Source organism: Aulostomus chinensis, chromosome 10 (genome assembly GCF_037954235.1).
Source record: "Aulostomus chinensis isolate RoL2024-O1b breed Wild chromosome 10, RoL_Achi_v1.0, whole genome shotgun sequence".
Taxonomy (NCBI): Eukaryota; Metazoa; Chordata; class Actinopteri; order Syngnathiformes; family Aulostomidae; genus Aulostomus; species Aulostomus chinensis.
The window spans coordinates 17,593,246-17,611,528 of record NC_141329.1 but is presented as its reverse complement, the minus strand read 5'-3'; the positions used below and the strand labels follow the sequence as shown (position 1 = coordinate 17,611,528).

Below are 18,283 nucleotides of genomic sequence, written 5' to 3'. Positions count from 1 at the left end.
TTTTGTAATTGTGAGTGAGAGCAAAGTGTGTTTCTCCAATCATGTGGCTGCATCAGAAGCATTCATGACTGAAAAGCAGCTGACGATATTACATCACAAACACATGTCACTGTGGCAGGTCATACATAGCTTCAATTATTTTTACAAACTGCAGAATTACATACAATATTTGATATGCAGGTCAGTTCTGTTACACAATTTTGGAAAGGGTTGAATAATTTGGGGGGGGGAGATCCAATTGAAATTATTTTGAGTGATACTGCGATTAACAATATCGCATTTGAGTGTCAATGTTCATATTTAATTTAAAAGCATACTGGAATGGTAATAGAGGGATTTTTGTGGTGATCTGTATCAAAAAAAGATGTTTTCCTATGTCTGTAGAACATAGTGATGCAAAACTGGACCTTATGAAACCATATAGTTAGATATATAACCCAAGGCTGCCAACCCATTTAGAGTGCAGTGACTACAACTGACAGTAAGACCCATAAGCTATAATGTTTGTGATTGTTTTTAACTCATTTCAGCACAGTATACCTATCAATTATTCTTTATTGTAATTTGATTGGGATGTTGTTTTTCCTTCAAATTAGAAAACTACACAAACTGAACCAAAACTTTGACCCCAAAACAGCAAACCATGCTGTGGCCTTGCTTAATCATTACACCCCTATCATTTGCACAATCTTTGAAGTACTAAGATACTTAATTTAGAATGATATAATGACACACATTTTGATTTTAGCATTCAACTCCTGCGATTTTGATTTTGCACAAGGCCATACTGAATGTCAATAAAATTTCAATGGGTTGTTCAGCCCTTATTCTGGGTATTTAAGACTAACTGGCAAATTTGTGGTATGGTGTGTATAACACATTCTCCAAAAGATGGGGCACCAAGGTGGTGGTGGGCCAAAATAATTAATGCAAGTTAAAATAAAAGATGTTCAATGAAAGATATGGGTCACCTAAGGATTAATTACTTTCTCTGTGAAAAAGAAAAATGATAACACGTCACACTCCAATCCTCTTTTCGTTCATTTGTTTCAAAGTTCACACTGCCACATCCTGCAGTCTGACAATCTGTCCAACGATGACCCCACAATAAGACGGATGCTTCATTGGGAAACAGAAACTGACAGCTTACGTAAATAGGAAAGTGTGTCAAAAATAGTATTTCTTTGAAGGCAACAATCCTGCCGTCTCATTCCCTTCCCATCAGCTAGACAAGAGATCTGAGTGAGTGATTCTACTCACTGCCAGCTATTACACTCTCTCCAGTAGTGCTTTCTTAAATATGCATGCCCTACATTTCCTCACCACCTTCCAAAATCAAATGGATGTCCCCTGCACGCGCCTCTATTTTCTTCAGCCTCCTCTTCCCTCCTGCCTCTGCAACTCTGCTTTATTTGTGGTTGACCCAATTTCCAGGTTGGATCCATCCTGCAGTGGTAAATCATACTGTGGAGTGGCGGGATGACTGACAGACACAAAGGCACATCAACAAACTAGCGTGGATGCCTCTGCTGTGCCCATTATGTGCCCACCCACCGCTCTCTGAGAATGAACCCATCATTATTTGTCGCCTTGTGCCAAACCCAGCATTGCTTCTTTGTCTTTACAGCTCCAGACACAGACACACACACACACACAAACACACACAGCACAGATAAAGAAATACACAGTACTGCTCATCTATAAGATATTGGTCTGAAGAGAAAATCCTCCATCATTTCACTGTAACAGGTTGAGCTGCTACTTCACATTTTTTTATGAGGAAACCCTTAGGAGGGCAACAACAGAGGAGGACATGTCCTTGTGTATCATGATCCATGCCCAGTATTTGGAAATAAGAAATGATTGGCCAATTTTGCAAGATTGAATTGTGCAATTTTGTTGCTTTTTCTGAGTTGGATCTAGTGCTGTAGTCTGCCTGGCATAGTCAAAGCACCTATTGCTCCAACTGATGATGACATATACAGTTCTTTTCTTACATAACAATATTACATTGTGCAATCAGGGCAGAGGGGTCAGTGAAATCAGGACACAGAGGTTTTATTATATCATGGGATGATCCATGAAAAAAATTTATGGACTGTCCACAGTACTGCTTGTTATTGCTTATTTCAGAGTGACATTGAGGGATTTCAATATTCATGTGGCGACATGGCTCTACTAGGCTGATGGGAGTAGCTTGCTATGTCCATCAACATTAAGCTGCAGCTTCGATACCAAACAAAGTTATTATGGCTACAGAGCAAGACCCTGCCACCTTCTCACTAATTCATATAATTCTCATCTCATAAAAGCAAGTCTAAGCTTTCATCCTCAACCCTTGTTATTCTCTTCTCCAAAGAGCATGGCTCAGCTGTCAACAAGGAGTAGGCATTAATTTAAAAAAAAATCAAATTAATATCGATCTTCATTTGAAAGATCCAATACTGACTCATTAAATCTTTACATAGATCAGAATCAAATTGATGCAGAAAAGAAATAGCAATACCAAGCCCTACTGTTAACACTGTCACCCGATGAAAAGATTCAGGATTTGACCAAGCTGCCAGAGGTCCTCTCTGCATAGAGCCGATAAGTTCTCCTTTGCCCACATGAGTCCAGCAGGATGCTCTAGTCTCTCCTCCCTAATGCTAACATGTTATGACGTATACTTTCATATGAGTCATTTTCTCTGTCTTACATTGGAGTCATGTGGGATGATGAAGCGATTCCATCTATAAGACATAACCCCAACCTTAGATGCACCAAATTGACACAAGCCTATTTGAACCCCATTCCCTTGCCCTGACTATACTTTATTCCCCACCCTCGCAAAATCAACCCTTTTCTTCAACTCATCACATTGGACCCTTAACCCAACAATCCTTGATCATATATTATATATATATATATATATATATATATATATATATATATATATATATATATATATATATATATATTTATTTATTTATTTATTATATATATATCATATGTATATATGATATATATATATGATATATATATGATATATATATATATATATATATATTTATTTATTTATTTATTATATATATATCATATGTATATATGATATATATATATGATATATATATGATATATATATATATATATATATATATATATATATATATATATATATATACTTTTCAAATGGTGAAGTTTTGCTCGTGAAAGTAACTATTTTAAAATCTCCTCTATACTTCCTTGACACTCCACCATATTCAGTTTTCCTACTGTCTGCTTCCCAGTTCTGTCTAGGTCACAGGAACAGGAGTTGCAGTTGCTGAGTCAACAACACAAGTGGAACACTGGCCTCAGCATTACAAAGACACACACAAACACGCACGCACACGTAACAGACGTGACTTAAGTTTACCATTGACTTCTGGGTAATCCTCTCAGCCTACTCCGTCTAGAAGTAGGCTAACATTCTCAGACTGTCTAAGGTGAGACCAACAATCCATGTGGATCAAAATCCACTTAAAGTTTGTCCAAATCAGACAAGCCTCTACTTGAGTCACACAATCTTGAAATGTTAGATTGTATGGCCTAAGTCTTCATGTTCACAAGTGTAATTTCTCCAGAAATGTAGTCCTGCAACAAAAAGTGCAACAATGTGTTTTTTCTTGTGCACCAATATGTGTACAGTATGCTCGACTGAAGAGCTCAGTGTGTACACATTGTACAAATTTCATGTGTATGTCTGGAAGTGATAGACCACATGTGGTGATATGGCAGACAAAGATAATTTCTTATCTTCATGTCCTATTTTTTTCAATGTTCTTACTTGTAGAGCCCCTAGAGCAGCATGTCAAACACCTCAAGGCCTACAGTAATGGTTACACTGTATTTTTGGACTGGTAAAAGAGAGAAAAGAGGATTTTTATGGCTAAAGACAATAATTTCCAAAGATCCCAAAAATGAATAAGGAAACAAATGTTTATTCACTGTGATAGCCTTCTGCCTCTTACTGCTTGATTATATTATCATTTTTATTTAACATTATTATGAAGAGCTTTGGGCTGCCAAGACAAGTTTGTGTACATCAGTCCAATTGGTCACCAAAGATATGATAAATTATACTAAATTAATGTAAGATTTAAAGTTGTCCATCACTTTTACAACAAAGGGGAAACTGTTGCATTTATCTTTATGATGGATAATTTCATATTTTCTTTCTTCTTCCTCCTTCTTATGAAAGATGGAGCTGCATTTTTTTAAATCACAATTTTTTTTTTCTTTTCTTCTAATTTTGATGTGATATGTGAGAAGTTCACTGTATGAGCAAACAGTTTCTTTGCCTCCCAGGTCACATGTTCCACCTCTGTTATCAGTTAAAATGTTGTTTGTTTCGTGCGAACACTCAACTAATGACAAATTCTTAAAAAAAGAAAAAAGAAAAAAGTACAGTTTAATAATGTTTGTGAATAGTGGAGGATATATCTTTTTCTGTTGCTCCTTTTTCTTAATCCAACACTTCAAGTGTTGCAGCAGAACAAGCAGATGAAATGTTGAATACTTTCAAAGAGCCATGTGATGGTCAGTAAATATGGAAGTCTGACAATGTCATTCACAAGCATGTAGTATTAAGTTTTTAAATTAGTTACATACAAGTTAATCTACTGAGCATCTGACCCAGCGAGCAGCACATGACAATGAAACACATAAAGTCATAAATCTGTTTTTTTTTGGCTTTGAGGTGCCGGCATTCACTTATCAGCAGCGATATTTTTTTTATATGACAATAAATACTGTCAGCATTTCTAGTGCAGTTATTTCTGGAGCACATGACTCAGGATAGATAAGGATGTGATTTCTATCATGTGACGTTTGAGATTGCAGCACAGATAAATGAACTTGCTGCTCAAACTCTGAAAGACCTTGGTACTTCATTGTTTGTCAAAAACATTACTGAAGGCAACAATGAAATTTTTTTTAAAAGCAACTGAGAAGGGGAGGAAATGAATGACAGTTTTAAGATAATTAGGATTGGGTATCGTTAAGTTTTTGATACTCATATAGTTACTGATACCTTGACATAAATACCAGCTCCTAAATGATTCTTTTTTCAATATCCATTTGAAAGAATTTCTTAAATTTTAAAATGCGCATTACATTACAAATTGTTGTTTTTTCTCACCCTCTTGACGTACACTCAAAACAGTTTCAGAACAAGACAGAAAACCCAATGCGTCTGTTTCAACTCAACTAAATATTGAAGCTGTTTGGTGAGAGTCATCAAAGTATTAAATGTCGATACCCAGCCCTAAAGACACTGAGGTCAGACTGATCACTCACCAAAGATCTCCCCATTCTTGGCATACTCCGTGACTAAGTAAAGCATGTTCTTCGTCTCCATCACCTGAGAAACGGGAGAGGACGAAGGAACAGGGGAGGGGCAGGGAGGAGGGGAGTGGGAGATGAATATAAATTCAAACAGAAGACCACCTTTCAATATCATCAAAAATCTAAAAATAGAGACCCCTGGAACAAAAGAGAAACAGAGCAAGTTAAAGGAAGAGTCCTATGACAGACACAAGGGGCTGAGATATTGCATAACTGATCACACTGTCCTCCCTGAGGTTAAATCACAGTGTTTGGCATACAAGTAGTCATGAGCAAACCAACGTGAATGGCACAGTGCATAAATAATAGAATGGAGGAGCTTGGTTGGTGTTGCAGAGTATGTTTGAATGGGACCTAAATGCTTCCAGTCCTCAAATGGTGCCGTGTTGTGTGGGTGGAGAAGAACCGATTTAGAAGCAGAGAGATTGAGGAGATGAATAGAAATAAATGTGGAGGGGAGAATCAGATGGAGAGGGGAGGATGAATCAGACACAGCGAGCCAGACATTCACACTAGAAATCCCACGCTCATTGTTTATGATCAATTTTCCATCTGTTACACTGACCGATTCATGGATTTCAGAAATGAAAGCCAGTTTTTCAGTGTGTGTGCCTAACTCTTCTGTCTGTATTGTGAGGCTATAATTGAACTGATGGATGAATAAAGCAGGAGAGTAGGGACTTTCTTTCATCCAATCACAACAAGAAGCACTGAGCTAACAGAGCTTCTAATCTAAGCCTTCTCACAGCAGATATGAGTGAAATGCACCCATTAATAATGTTACCAGTTACACCTATGCTCCTGGAATCCAGCAACATGTTAGTCTGAATTAGCTGTTTTAAGCTTTTGTTCATTTATTTTATATAACAATCTGCGGCAAAACAGTGATGAAGAGATGAAGATGAAGAAACCACGGCAGAAGAAATTCTATCAACACATACACAACCGATGTTCATCTTTTTTTCTTCAGGGACAACAAACATTCATAAATATTACAATGTTAATGTTCCACATTTAGACAAAAAAAGACAATTTTTTCATCTGCAACCACTGAGTTTGTTATAGACCACCAATCTTGCAAAATTAGACTTTTTCCAGTAATTTCCTGCAAATCCCTTTTTGTCATTTAAAACAAGCAAGATATTAGATGTTAAGGACTAACCAATATATCAACCTGATGCGGGCAATGGTTTGATTTTGTCTATGAAATGTTACTTTTCTATAAGGTACAGAATTCTACTGCAATGCGTTCTTTTCATTTTTGTGAAACATGCAACTGTTGCCTATATTTTAGTTGCCAGAAGTTACATGTGAAATGCTTTTGTCTTGTTAGTGTCATTTAATATAACGGTGTCAGCAGAGACTGTTGGCTGTCATAGCCCATGTTTTACGTTGATGTGAAAGGTTGTATTAGAAGTTACGTTAGAATTTCTGCCATTGAATTTGCGCTCATCAAAAGATAAATATGATGATGTGTTGAACAACTTTGAAACAGTACAATTATTTCTTTATAATGAGGATACATAAGGGGAATAAATAATACAAACTAATTATAATAATTAAAAAAGTTGCAAAACCACAAATCAAATATGCTAAATTCAGTTTGAAAAACAAACCTCAAGTGCCCTTTATCATTACTCAAGCCTTGGTTTCAAAACTGTATTAATGATACAGTGGATTCATTTTGGTCAGTGCCAGGCTAGTATTTAAGTTGACACCCAGTCATACTGAGGACAAATATGGTCTGAAATGTGTTTTGAAAAGAAAGTCTCAATACTTTGAAAAGCTCCTGATGCAGTGCCCAGTAACAGGATTTTCATTGATTAGCAAGCTGCACAACAGAAAAAAAATCCCTCCCTGAACTAATGATAATTATTAGGCCAACTTTAGTGAAGTGGAAATAATATTTTAAGTGAAGTATTATAATTGTATTAGAGATACAAAACATTAATGGGAAAATAACAGGCCACATATCTGTCATGTTATAAATGCGAGTACAAGAGGAGAATTCATAGCAACAATTACAGACACAAGGAAGCTGTGCAGTACTTCATGAGACACAGTCCTTCTCTTTAAGACATCTATGAACACAGTATCATCAGTGTTATACCGACACACACAAAATCATGACAATTTGTAATTCATGTTATCCTGCAGTGGGCTGACTTTATCAGACCCTCTAATCCTGCAACATGAGCTGATCCTGTTTAAATTTCAGGCGACAAGGCTGTACAGTTCTGGTCCAAGAGCTGAATCACATACAAGAATGAAAAAAAAAAAGGATCTATGAAATGTAATTATTTGAATGGTTTTTAACCCTGTGGTTCATAACAAGAGTGAAGAGGATATTGACATGTTCAGGATTCATCCAATATCCCCAGTCAATATTTTCCATAGCATGATTGATATTCAAATGAAAGACGCATTTATTACTGGAGTCACAACTACAGTACAGAACATGTGGGGTTTTGCATTCTTTTAGACAATATCCAGCAATAATGTGATTGCCTAGTAGTATAAAATAAGAGCAAATTCGCTTAAGAGTTAAAATGGCAGGAGGGTTAAAGACATGAAGAGAAAGGATGTCTAACTGTGTTCAACAGTGGAGGACACACACTATCTAGAGCGGGTCCACTGTTGTCTGTGTGTCTTTTCATCAGCTCGGGCTTCCCACTGGGCCACAGGGCCAACCCCAATTTATGAGACTGGAAAGGAAATCACTAATTGACCTGATCTGATTGGATGGATAGACTGTTGGAAATAATGACACGCACCAAAATAACACAGCAGAAAGCTGGACTGGTGCCACTCGGTTGTGTAATGATAATGAACATTCATTTACTTTCTCTAAACAAACTCACAGGACCCAAAAGCTTACGTAATACGAATGAATCATACAAATTGTTGAGTTTTTGGTGGTTAGGCTATTTTGTGCTCTACAGTAACATCATTGTGCTAAAAGAAATTTGTTGTTGCTTATTTACCAACAAACTGCGAAACGCCAGAAAAGCCTTCAGCGTCGTAAAATGTATGTAAGCTGTTCTTGCAGACATGGACACGCTATAAGCAGCAAAGGTGCCAATAAAAGTCTTTGAGCACACAGAATGACTGCTGTTCATGGCACAAATGCATAACATGTCACACAGTAAACCATTTGTGCCTTGAGCTTATAAAACTAAAGACTTTTTCTGACTCAGAAATTCATGTCAGAGATCAAGAATATAGCCACTTTTTCTACCATTTTGCATGAGCAACATCTGTCATTGTAGGGCAATGTTTTCCAATGCGTTTCAGCTGGTAGTCCAGAACGTTTGAGTTGGTGTGAACATTCATCTGAATTTTGGTTTGAACCAAAATGTAGGTCTCAGTTCACTTCAAAGTGGACTGAGGTGCAGTTTGTTTCAGGAGTGAAAGGAAATGGACCAAGTATAGGAAGTGAACCAAAAAAGTTTGAGGGTTTTTTCCTTTAACTTGCACTTTAACTGAATAAACAGGAATAAAAAAGGCGACCAGATGAGATGCCATTGTTAGAGAATTTCATATGACATCATGGGTCATTTTATACTATACATCTAATATTATTGCAGGAGTTTGGGAGTGAAGATGAGTAGGCTATCCCCTAACTTGGGTGTAAAAGCAGCAAAAAAGAGTTTTAAAAAATGCGACCTCCCTCTTCTGACCATGTGACATTAGTTTACAGTTTATGGTGCACTTGACAAATTACAATGTGAAAGCAAACTAGACAAAATCAAAAATGCTAATTTGTTGCATTATAACAAGCTGAGGTGCTTTATGACACCTAGCTAGAGGTGTGACAGGGACCTTAAATTGTCTCTCTTTGCTTGCTTAGACATTTTTGTATGAAGGCGCACACATAAACAATGTAAGTTTTAGCCAATGTAATAATTCAGTACTATTGAAGATCACTTGTCAAACAAAAGACAAAGCATCCCTAAAATTATGTTTACATTATTGTAATGCATTTAATAAGTGACTGTTGCGTGTTTGTATGGGTTTTTTTTTAAAAACAAAATAAGTGCAATTAAAGAGGCTGATTGTTGAGAGTAAGTGCATTCCAAATCATTGAGGATATTCCATTTTCTGCATTGATGCATTAATCAGTCAATTGTGGATCAGGATGCATTCCATCATCGATGATTCTTCAGAACTCATCCTCATATCACAGAGATTAACAGAGTTTTATGAAGTTTGGAATGAAAGCAATGACATACTTCTTATATGATGATTTACATGTTGTCATAGTTGTCTTGCTTGTGTTGTACGTCACTTTGAACAAAAGTGTCTGCCAAATGAAATTAAACAATTTGTAGTTAAAGCACACGTGTTGACACAACATTGAGTGCATTTTATAGACACTACTTTTTTGATCCATTTAGGGAGCTTTTTGAGGGTACTACTGTATTTAGGCACAATATGTAGAACAGTGCAATCCAATCCATAAATTAGAACAATACCAGAGTTCACCAGAATTTTTAACTTGCCACTCAAGCGGGAATCCAGAGCATTCTCACATAAACGGAGACAGTTTGTGTAGTGGTTATTCACGTTATTCACCGTATTTCTCTAGATATTGTAATTTAAGACAAATATTGAGTTTCAGTTCTGAAAAAAAGTCCTTTTTCTAAGACATCTATTCTCATAATTGTGTCAAAGAAACAAATTTTCTCTGGAAAATAACATCTGGCTTTGCTCACATCTTATTGCAACTCTGCCATGCTCATTGCTCAGGCTGCAGAAATACCACAGGGCTCTGCTTGTGTTCTAGCATTGCTTGTGGTAGCTTTCATACTGTCATGAGAATACAGCCCATATATTCTCTGCTCGGTGGATACACTTAAAGTAGAAAACATGCAAAAAATATCCTCTAACCAGCTACGGATCATTTAAGCACTGGGCTATTTCAGCTAACTCAAAAAAGATTGACACTGTCTGCATTTTTAAATGCATATATACTTACATGGTTCAAATAGAAAACTGGGAGTCTAACAAAACTTAATATCTCCTTTTAACAAGCAATGAATCTACTCTTACCCAAATTAGAGATTTTACAAGTAAGTTGATCGTCAATAAAAACTGTGAAAGATCTGATTTTAAACACTGCTAAAATAGCACTCAAAATTCCAGTAAAGGTCACATCTGATGTCCCCATATTTAGTTTGCCTTTACACACTGCTGAACACACAAAGACGCTCACAGTGCCAGGTGTTGGTCAGTCATTAACTTATCCATGCTCTCATATCTTACAACTTTCCAGTAATGGCAGGTTTTGTGCGGCAGCAGTTGTTTGCCGAAGCATTAGAAAATGACCTGGATTGGTCCTTCGCTACACCAAAAAGCAGCGAAACATTTAGCTCAATAGAAGTCTGAGATCATCAGATAATAGCCAGCAGCTCGATTGGGACCCCTGAAGTGATGTTATAGTGGCTGTTATGGTCGCCACAGTATCGCGTCTGATCTCTGAGAGACCTTTTCATTCTAGATGTACACAAGACCCCACAATACTGTTGATGACCAACAAGAAACCCATTCCATAACAGGTGAGGCACAAATTAGTGAGTCTGGAATATAGAAAATAATTCAACAAATGTGTCAGTGTGGTTTACCAACCAGAAAAACAACAACCACAAAGAGAAAGTCACTCCCTTAAAGACACAGCAGCAGCCCACATGTTCAGTTGATATAAAATATTTCATGTGTAGTAACAACAGCTCACCTGGTAGAGCTTGATTATGTGCGGATGGTCCAGCATCTTCATGATCTGAACTTCTCTGTAGATCTTCTCCAGATTAACTGCATCCAGTTGGGTCTTGTCGATGATCTTGATTGCCACCTGCAGAGTGATCAAGCATTGACAATTGAATAATCAACCGATAACAAAAGACTGAAAACTTCATCAGACTTGGTTGGTTGCTCATATGAGTATAACTTTTCTTGATATTTCACAAGAGTACATGGTATATGATGGTACTAAATGAACTGACTTCACTTTTGCAGCATCATGGAAGTGGCACTCTGAAATGTAAATGGAGTCTGATCCTCAGCCACACCTTCACCTTCAGAATACCCCTAATAAAGGGAAGAGACAATTCTCTTTTTCCTGTAAGTCCTGTAACATTATCCCCATCATTTGAAGTCACCATCTCAGCTCAGCAGCCTGTTTCACCAGGAAAGACTGATGCAGTGTAGTCTGTTTCCTCAATATGGCATCTCTGCATCACTTTTACACACGTGGACAAAAACTGTTGGTTCCCTTACGTTAAAGAAAGAAAAACCTACAATGTTCACTGAAATAACCTGAAACTTACAAAAGTAATAATAAACACAAATTTACTGAAAATTAACTGATGAAAATCAGACATTGCTTGTGAGTTGTGGTTCAACAGAATCATTTTAAAAAACACACTCATGAAACTGGGCTGGACAAAAGCGATGGTACCCCTAGAATAGGACTATGTTAAACTGAGGTGTGTCCTGCAATTAACATGACAGGTGTATTCAAACTTGTAATCAGTTTGTTTGCCCATTTACAGGGAGGAAAGTAGTCCCTGTGCAGTTTGGTATCATGGTGTGTACCACATTGAACATGGACCACAGACATTTTTCTTTCTCAGTTTGTTGAGATGTTGAAGAAAATTAGAGACAAGCATGTTAAAGGTATAGGCTAGAAGACCATCTCCAAGCCGCTTGGTTTTCTTGTGACTACAGTTGCACATATTATTCAGAACTTGAAGGTCCATAGAACTGTAGCCAACCTCCCTGGACACAGCCGCAAGAGGAAAACTGATGACAAATTGAAGAGACAGGGGATACGAATGGTAACCAAAGAGTCCAGAACAACTTCCAAAGAGATTAGAGGTGAACTACAAGGTCAAAGTATATCAGTTGCCATTAAGCCATTGTTGTTTGAGCCATAGTGGACTTGGACATGGAAGACAACCGCGGAGGACAGCATTGTTGAAAGCATATCACAAAAAAGTGAGACTGGAATTTGCCAAAATGCATATTGACAAGCAATAAAGCTTCTGGGAGAATGTCTTTTGGACAGATCTGACAAAACTAGTGCTTTATGGCAAGTCACATCAGCTTTTAGTTCACAGACGCAAAAATGCAGCATACACAGAACCTGAATCTGGCACAGGGTACAATGAAATCTCAAGACTATCCTGGCATTCTGGAGCTAAATGTGCCGCCCAGTGTCAAAAAGCCTGGTCTCAGCCACAGGTCATGGTTCCTCCAACAGAATGACACACTGGACTATTGTGAAATGGCCTTCTGTAAGCCCTGATCTAAATCCTATTGATCATTTGTGGAAGGAGCTGAAACATGCAGTCTAAAGAAGGCCCCCTTCAAACCTGAGACAGCTGGAGCAGTTTGCTTACAAGGAGTGGGCCAAAATACCTGCCAACAGGTGCAGAAATCCCTTGATTACAGCGATTGCCTCAAAAGGTTGTGCAACAAAATATAAAGTTAAGGGAACCATCATTTTTGTTCAGGCCAGTTTCATTAGTTAGTTTTTAAAAAAAATGATTCTGTTGAACCACAAGTCAAAAGCAATGTCTTGATTGATTTTCATAAGTTAATTTTCAGTACATTTCTATTTATGATGACTTTTGTCAGTTTAAAGTTATTTCAGAGACCACTGTGGGTTTGTATTTCTTTAAACAGAAGGGTACCAACAATTTCTCTATGTGTATAAAAAGAAAAGTGTGATTCAAGTAGACATGGATACGTACATTACCGATAGATATATTTTAATTTGAACGTGCTAAGATAAAACAAGACTACTATTAAAATAAAATGATACAGTAACCCAGTAAAATAAATCCAATAAACACATTCTCCAAGGATGAAGGGCCTTTATGTTGTTAATGTCCACTTTAATTCTTTTGGACGGAAGCAACAGCCACCTGTTGCTCCCTCACTACTCAACGTCAGCGTCCTCCAGGCGAATGACTCTGGTTTAGTCTCCAACCTGGAAACTATGATGTCAGCTCACACTTCAAATCAAACATCTATTTTTTTTTTAAGTTTTACTGTTGTTTTAAACATATTTTATCCCCCCCAAAAAAACATACAATGAAAGAAGATTTTGTCTTTATCACTCATGCCTAACACTAGTATACCCAAGCTCAGGAGCGCGCGCACACACACACACACACACACACACATACATTATTATGACAATTAAATATTCTCTGAGTAATGAAAGGAAACATCGTGTTCCATTTTGTTAAGCTATGAGAGCACACATCTGTTTCTGAGACTCAAGATAAATACTTAAATACAGCTTGTGCTGAAACCCTCACAAACAGCCCTAAAATTGCAGCCATAATGAAATATCACTTTAAGTTCCAGCAGGACTGAACACATATCACAATGACAATTTCAACATCTCTCCTTGAGATTGTCCCATAAACAGCATTTCATCGATTTGATCTGCAGTGTTCCGAAATGTCTGCTAGACAAGATGGAGGAGTAAACAACAGGAGACCCCCGGCTCCCCTCTTAACAATCACGTCCAATCACTGGCATATGAAACTGGAAAGATCTTGGTTCAGAACAAATAACAGCACTTAAATGTAACAAAACACAGGGGTTAGCTGCTATTTGCTTTTCAGGTTGTAGTACTGTACGACTACAGCAGAAAATAACTGATGAAATCTACAACAATTACCTGTTTTAAGTTATTTCTAAACAAATGTGCTACTATTAATATAGTACATATCATAGGCAAGGCAGCTGCAAAGAATGGCTGAACAGTAAATAAAAATCTCACATAAAGTGCATTGTTTGTGAGAAGAGTATCCAAATCAAAGAAGGTGCAAGGTTTGCTAAAGCCAAATGTATCTGTTTTAGAGATAGCCGAACATGCAAATAGTACTCTACAGACTTGAGACAAAATCGTTGTCTGCTACACATCACCTTATCATTTTAACATGATAATGTTGATATTAAAAATTGTTTGTTGCAATAGTTAGACAATTAAAAGGAGGATCCAAGAAATGCAATTAGAGGAAGCGATAGCTCAGTTTGAAGGTTATCAGAGGCCAACATACTGGACAGAGTTTTATGATACATTTATTTTTTCCCCCAGCTTGACAATAGCCAGGGAAGAATTACGCAGCGAGGTAATCTTCCAGGAATGCGAGCCCCCATGCTGATTGCAAATCTTTAAGTGGACTTTGAACACATACAGATGTGTAACAATGAGGTTTTGTTTTGTTTTTTGATAGATTCATCACTCATTATCCTCCAGCCAGCCACAGACAGGTATGCCTTTTTGTTATAAATCCTTTACATCTTCTAATCAGACACTTCAGCCAAAAGTTGGGTTCTTAGGGGCATCATATCTTGAACCACTGGTCTGATGCTCAGGGATTGCAGGGTAATTAGAATTAAAAGATCTGAGTTGACTGATTACTATGTCAACAATACCAAAACTCACGTACACACAACACAGAGACTTGGTGGGAACGCTTCTGGTTCACGAGGTCACTTGAGGACAATGTCTTAATTTAACTTTAACTCATATATATAGAATATGTACAGGATACTCTGTGGTCAAATATATAGTGGGCTGGCCATTTTGCAATTCTGTCTCATAGTCAGATTATTTCATCCTGTACATTTGGTGTATCCAACAATGCCGCAGGAAAAGTACTGACCGACCAATGACGATCATTACCCAGGTACTGAGCAAGCCGCAGCACACGTATAGTGCGCAAACATGTTATTACCTCGACCAAGGTTCTCAGTGAAATTTGACTGTCAACAAGATTACACTTGATAGGAAGGTGAGGCGTGGGTTAAGGAAGTACCTGATAGTTTTTGGTTGAGACTTGAAAAAAAGGATCATCCCTAAATATGACAATTTTATATATTTTCATCAATTTCTTAGAAACTATCATACATAAATGTATATAATCAAAAAACAACAGGTATGTGTATTATGGAAAATTCAAATGTGCAATCTGGATACATCTACATATATAATAATTACAATGGCCTCATATAGAGTTCACTACAACATCCTAGATAGGAAAACTAAGTAGTGAATTGGTGAGTGATTTAAGGCACAGCCATGGTCAGTTTTTCACAACTGCCAGGGAGTATGCACCAAATGTAGCATACTCATATCATGTCAGCGTTCAACCACCCCTCCTTCACACGTAAACCAATAAAAAGTTGTAGCGCACAAAGTCCATTAAGGAATGACAAGATATTTAAGATTTTGTAAAAATAATTCATTCAATACGGCTACCACAGGAAGTTAGCAGCAACAACCAAAAATGGGAGGGCTCCAGCTTTTTTTGAAAATATGTGTTATGTTTCACATGATTCACTGAAACACTTCTGGAGTTACAGTGTAGACATGAAGCCCTGGTTGTAACTGAGGCAACAGTGCAGTATCCCGAAACAACTTTTCGCGGATGAGCAAAGAAAAGTGGGGACAATGCAAAGGTCAGAGATGGAGTAAGCGCGTTACCTGCTGAGCTGACAGACATGGGAACGGGCATGCACTATGTGAACCCACACACTGTAAAATGCACATAATAGGATGAATGGGTCAGTAAAACATGCAGGGGCCCTGAGTAGGAAAAGTAGGTTATGCACACACAGGTACACTTATCTGAGAATATGCGTGCGCACACACGCACACACACACACACACGCAAACCACATCTGCTGTTTCACGTGTCATCAAAAGGTTTTCTTTACATACACACACACGCACATACACACCAACATCTCTTCTTTTACCTTGGCAAAATCTCAAGGCAGATGGCATCACATGAAGTTGATAGCTCCATCTGACCTTGGCCACCACAACAAACTGGCTGGCTGTGTGGCCTGGCTGGGCCAAGCAGCTGCACTTGTTTTGTGTGCTGACCAGCGCTAACAGGGCTCAACCAAACAGTCTACACCGAACATAACCCAGTGTATGCGCATGTTTTCATCCCGCACACCACACCAGCAGCTAAGCTCAAGAGAGAGGTTTAAGCAGTCACAGTGAAATCACCAGGTGTAGCATTTGGCTGACATGATAACCTCCATTCACGTAGCTATTAGTGTTACATGAATGCAAATTACTTGGCTAGGCGATTGCAGAAGCACTTCACAGGCTTCAATAACCAGATTAACACGTAAGAGTCTTAAGAGCCATTGGCTTGCCTTGTTATTCATTAAAATGACCACAAGCCTCATCTGGTGAGGTAAATCATTGTTTTTCTGTACAGTAGTGCCACTCACATTCTGTGACAGTGATCAAAGATCACGCTGTTTTCACAAGTCTCATGGCCTATTTCTCACTCGGTCTTGAAGGACGTCTTCACACGCAGCTCTTCATCCCTGTCTCTGTGTCATTACAATAGAAAGACATGGCACTCAGTGGTACCAGTGAAGAAAGGCCTCTTCTCTCGGCAGAGCACTGACATAAACCCAGACAAATCCGAGCCCTGTTCTCTCTGTGCTCGTGCTGTTTGCCCGAGTGTGTTTGTAATCTCAGACCACCTCCAAACTAAGTGAAGACCGGCAGAACCATGTCAGTGGATGGCTGCCTGCATGTAAGCTGCATGTATGCGTGCAGAACATCTCGCTTCCCAATTACAGACCTTCACAAAGCTCTCGGAACTGCTGGCACAAGAAACCACTAAATCACATCATTATTTAGATTACATAATAGGACCACCAACTCATGCTGCATGCCCCAGATACTGAAAATGTTTACACCTAAGCAGAGTTAGTACACTGTTGCACTGTCTAGGTCATTACCAAAGAGAAATACAGGTGAAGGATGTTGGATTGAACGAAAGAATGAATGCATGTTTACAGTTTCCCAGCAGCAGCAGAGTTGGTCAACACTCTCAGCGACTGTGATCTTGGCCGAGGTTGCAGTACTTCTGTACCTGCAGGATTCAAACACACGGCTCACACGGGAACAGCCGGCAGTTACCTGATCCAAGTTTCTATTAGTGCATGATGTGGACAGCATTTTGGTATCCCCTGTGAATATCTGAGGTGTCAACTAGTGCATAAAAGTTATATAACTCAAGTGAACAGTAGCCTAAGTTAGCTTCTAGGCTAACAAGTTCTGAAAAGGACACTTTACTCACCTCGGTTTTGGTTATGCGGTGTCGGGCCAGTTTCACCACAGCGAAGTTGCCCTTTCCTAAAGTGCGCTCGATGTCGTAGAAGCCCACTCGGACCGGACCCCGGATCAGCGGTTTCTGGACACTGTCAGCCATGACCATGCTGTTCTGAACGGGACTGTTTGTGAAAGAGTAGGAGGTAGCCAGACGGGGGGGGTGAGCACACGCGCGCACACACACACACACACACTCTCTCTCTCTCACTCTCTCACACACACAGGCTTCCTTGAGCTGCTACAGATAAAGACGAAAGGAAAACAAACCGCCAGCCGCCACTGCTCGAAGCGTGTCCATTAAAAATAGACAAAGTTGATTCCCGTGTCGCCCTGCCAATGTGGCGACACTCTCCGTCCGTCAGCGCGGCGATACGGAGCAGGCCATTTGCTGAGCCCGGGGGTTGTCACACCACGTCGTCCGGTACAATAGAGCGATAATATTTCAGCTGGAGGTGCCTCTATCAGCTACAGCACACGAGTTCACTTGCAAAGAGGCATCATGTTCTCTGGTTGACGTGTATTGACGTCAAAGCCATAGGGGTATTTGTACAGGGGGCGGGGCCATGGAGCCGCTCCACACTTCAGTGCCAATTGGTTGCCAGGACAACCAGACCCACCTCTTACGTCAACCGGTAAAATTGCTATTCTGAAATTTGTTTGCTTGCCTGCCCTCATTGATTGCACGCAGAGGTAACTTTGAAGTTTTGCCATGCAGGTGTTTAGTACGCCTCTGGTTTTTCAAAGAGAAAC

General features: G+C 38.8%; 1 protein-coding gene across 1 annotated transcript in view; it reads right to left on the bottom strand.

Annotated features, from left to right (window-relative positions):
* The window catches only part of sik2b (salt-inducible kinase 2b), a 54,608-nt gene extending 36,555 nt beyond the window's left edge, over positions 1-18,053 (bottom strand). The window contains exons 1-4 of the mRNA XM_086216206.1: positions 17,801-18,053; positions 17,502-17,655; positions 11,102-11,218; positions 5,320-5,383 (exon numbers count right to left, since the gene is read on the bottom strand). Of these exons, the coding sequence (XP_086072332.1) occupies positions 5,320-5,383; positions 11,102-11,218; positions 17,502-17,639 (319 nt within the window). The 5' untranslated portion in view covers positions 17,640-17,655; positions 17,801-18,053. The remainder of the gene's footprint in view (positions 1-5,319; positions 5,384-11,101; positions 11,219-17,501; positions 17,656-17,800) is intronic.
* Between the last annotated feature and the right edge of the window lie 230 nt (positions 18,054-18,283).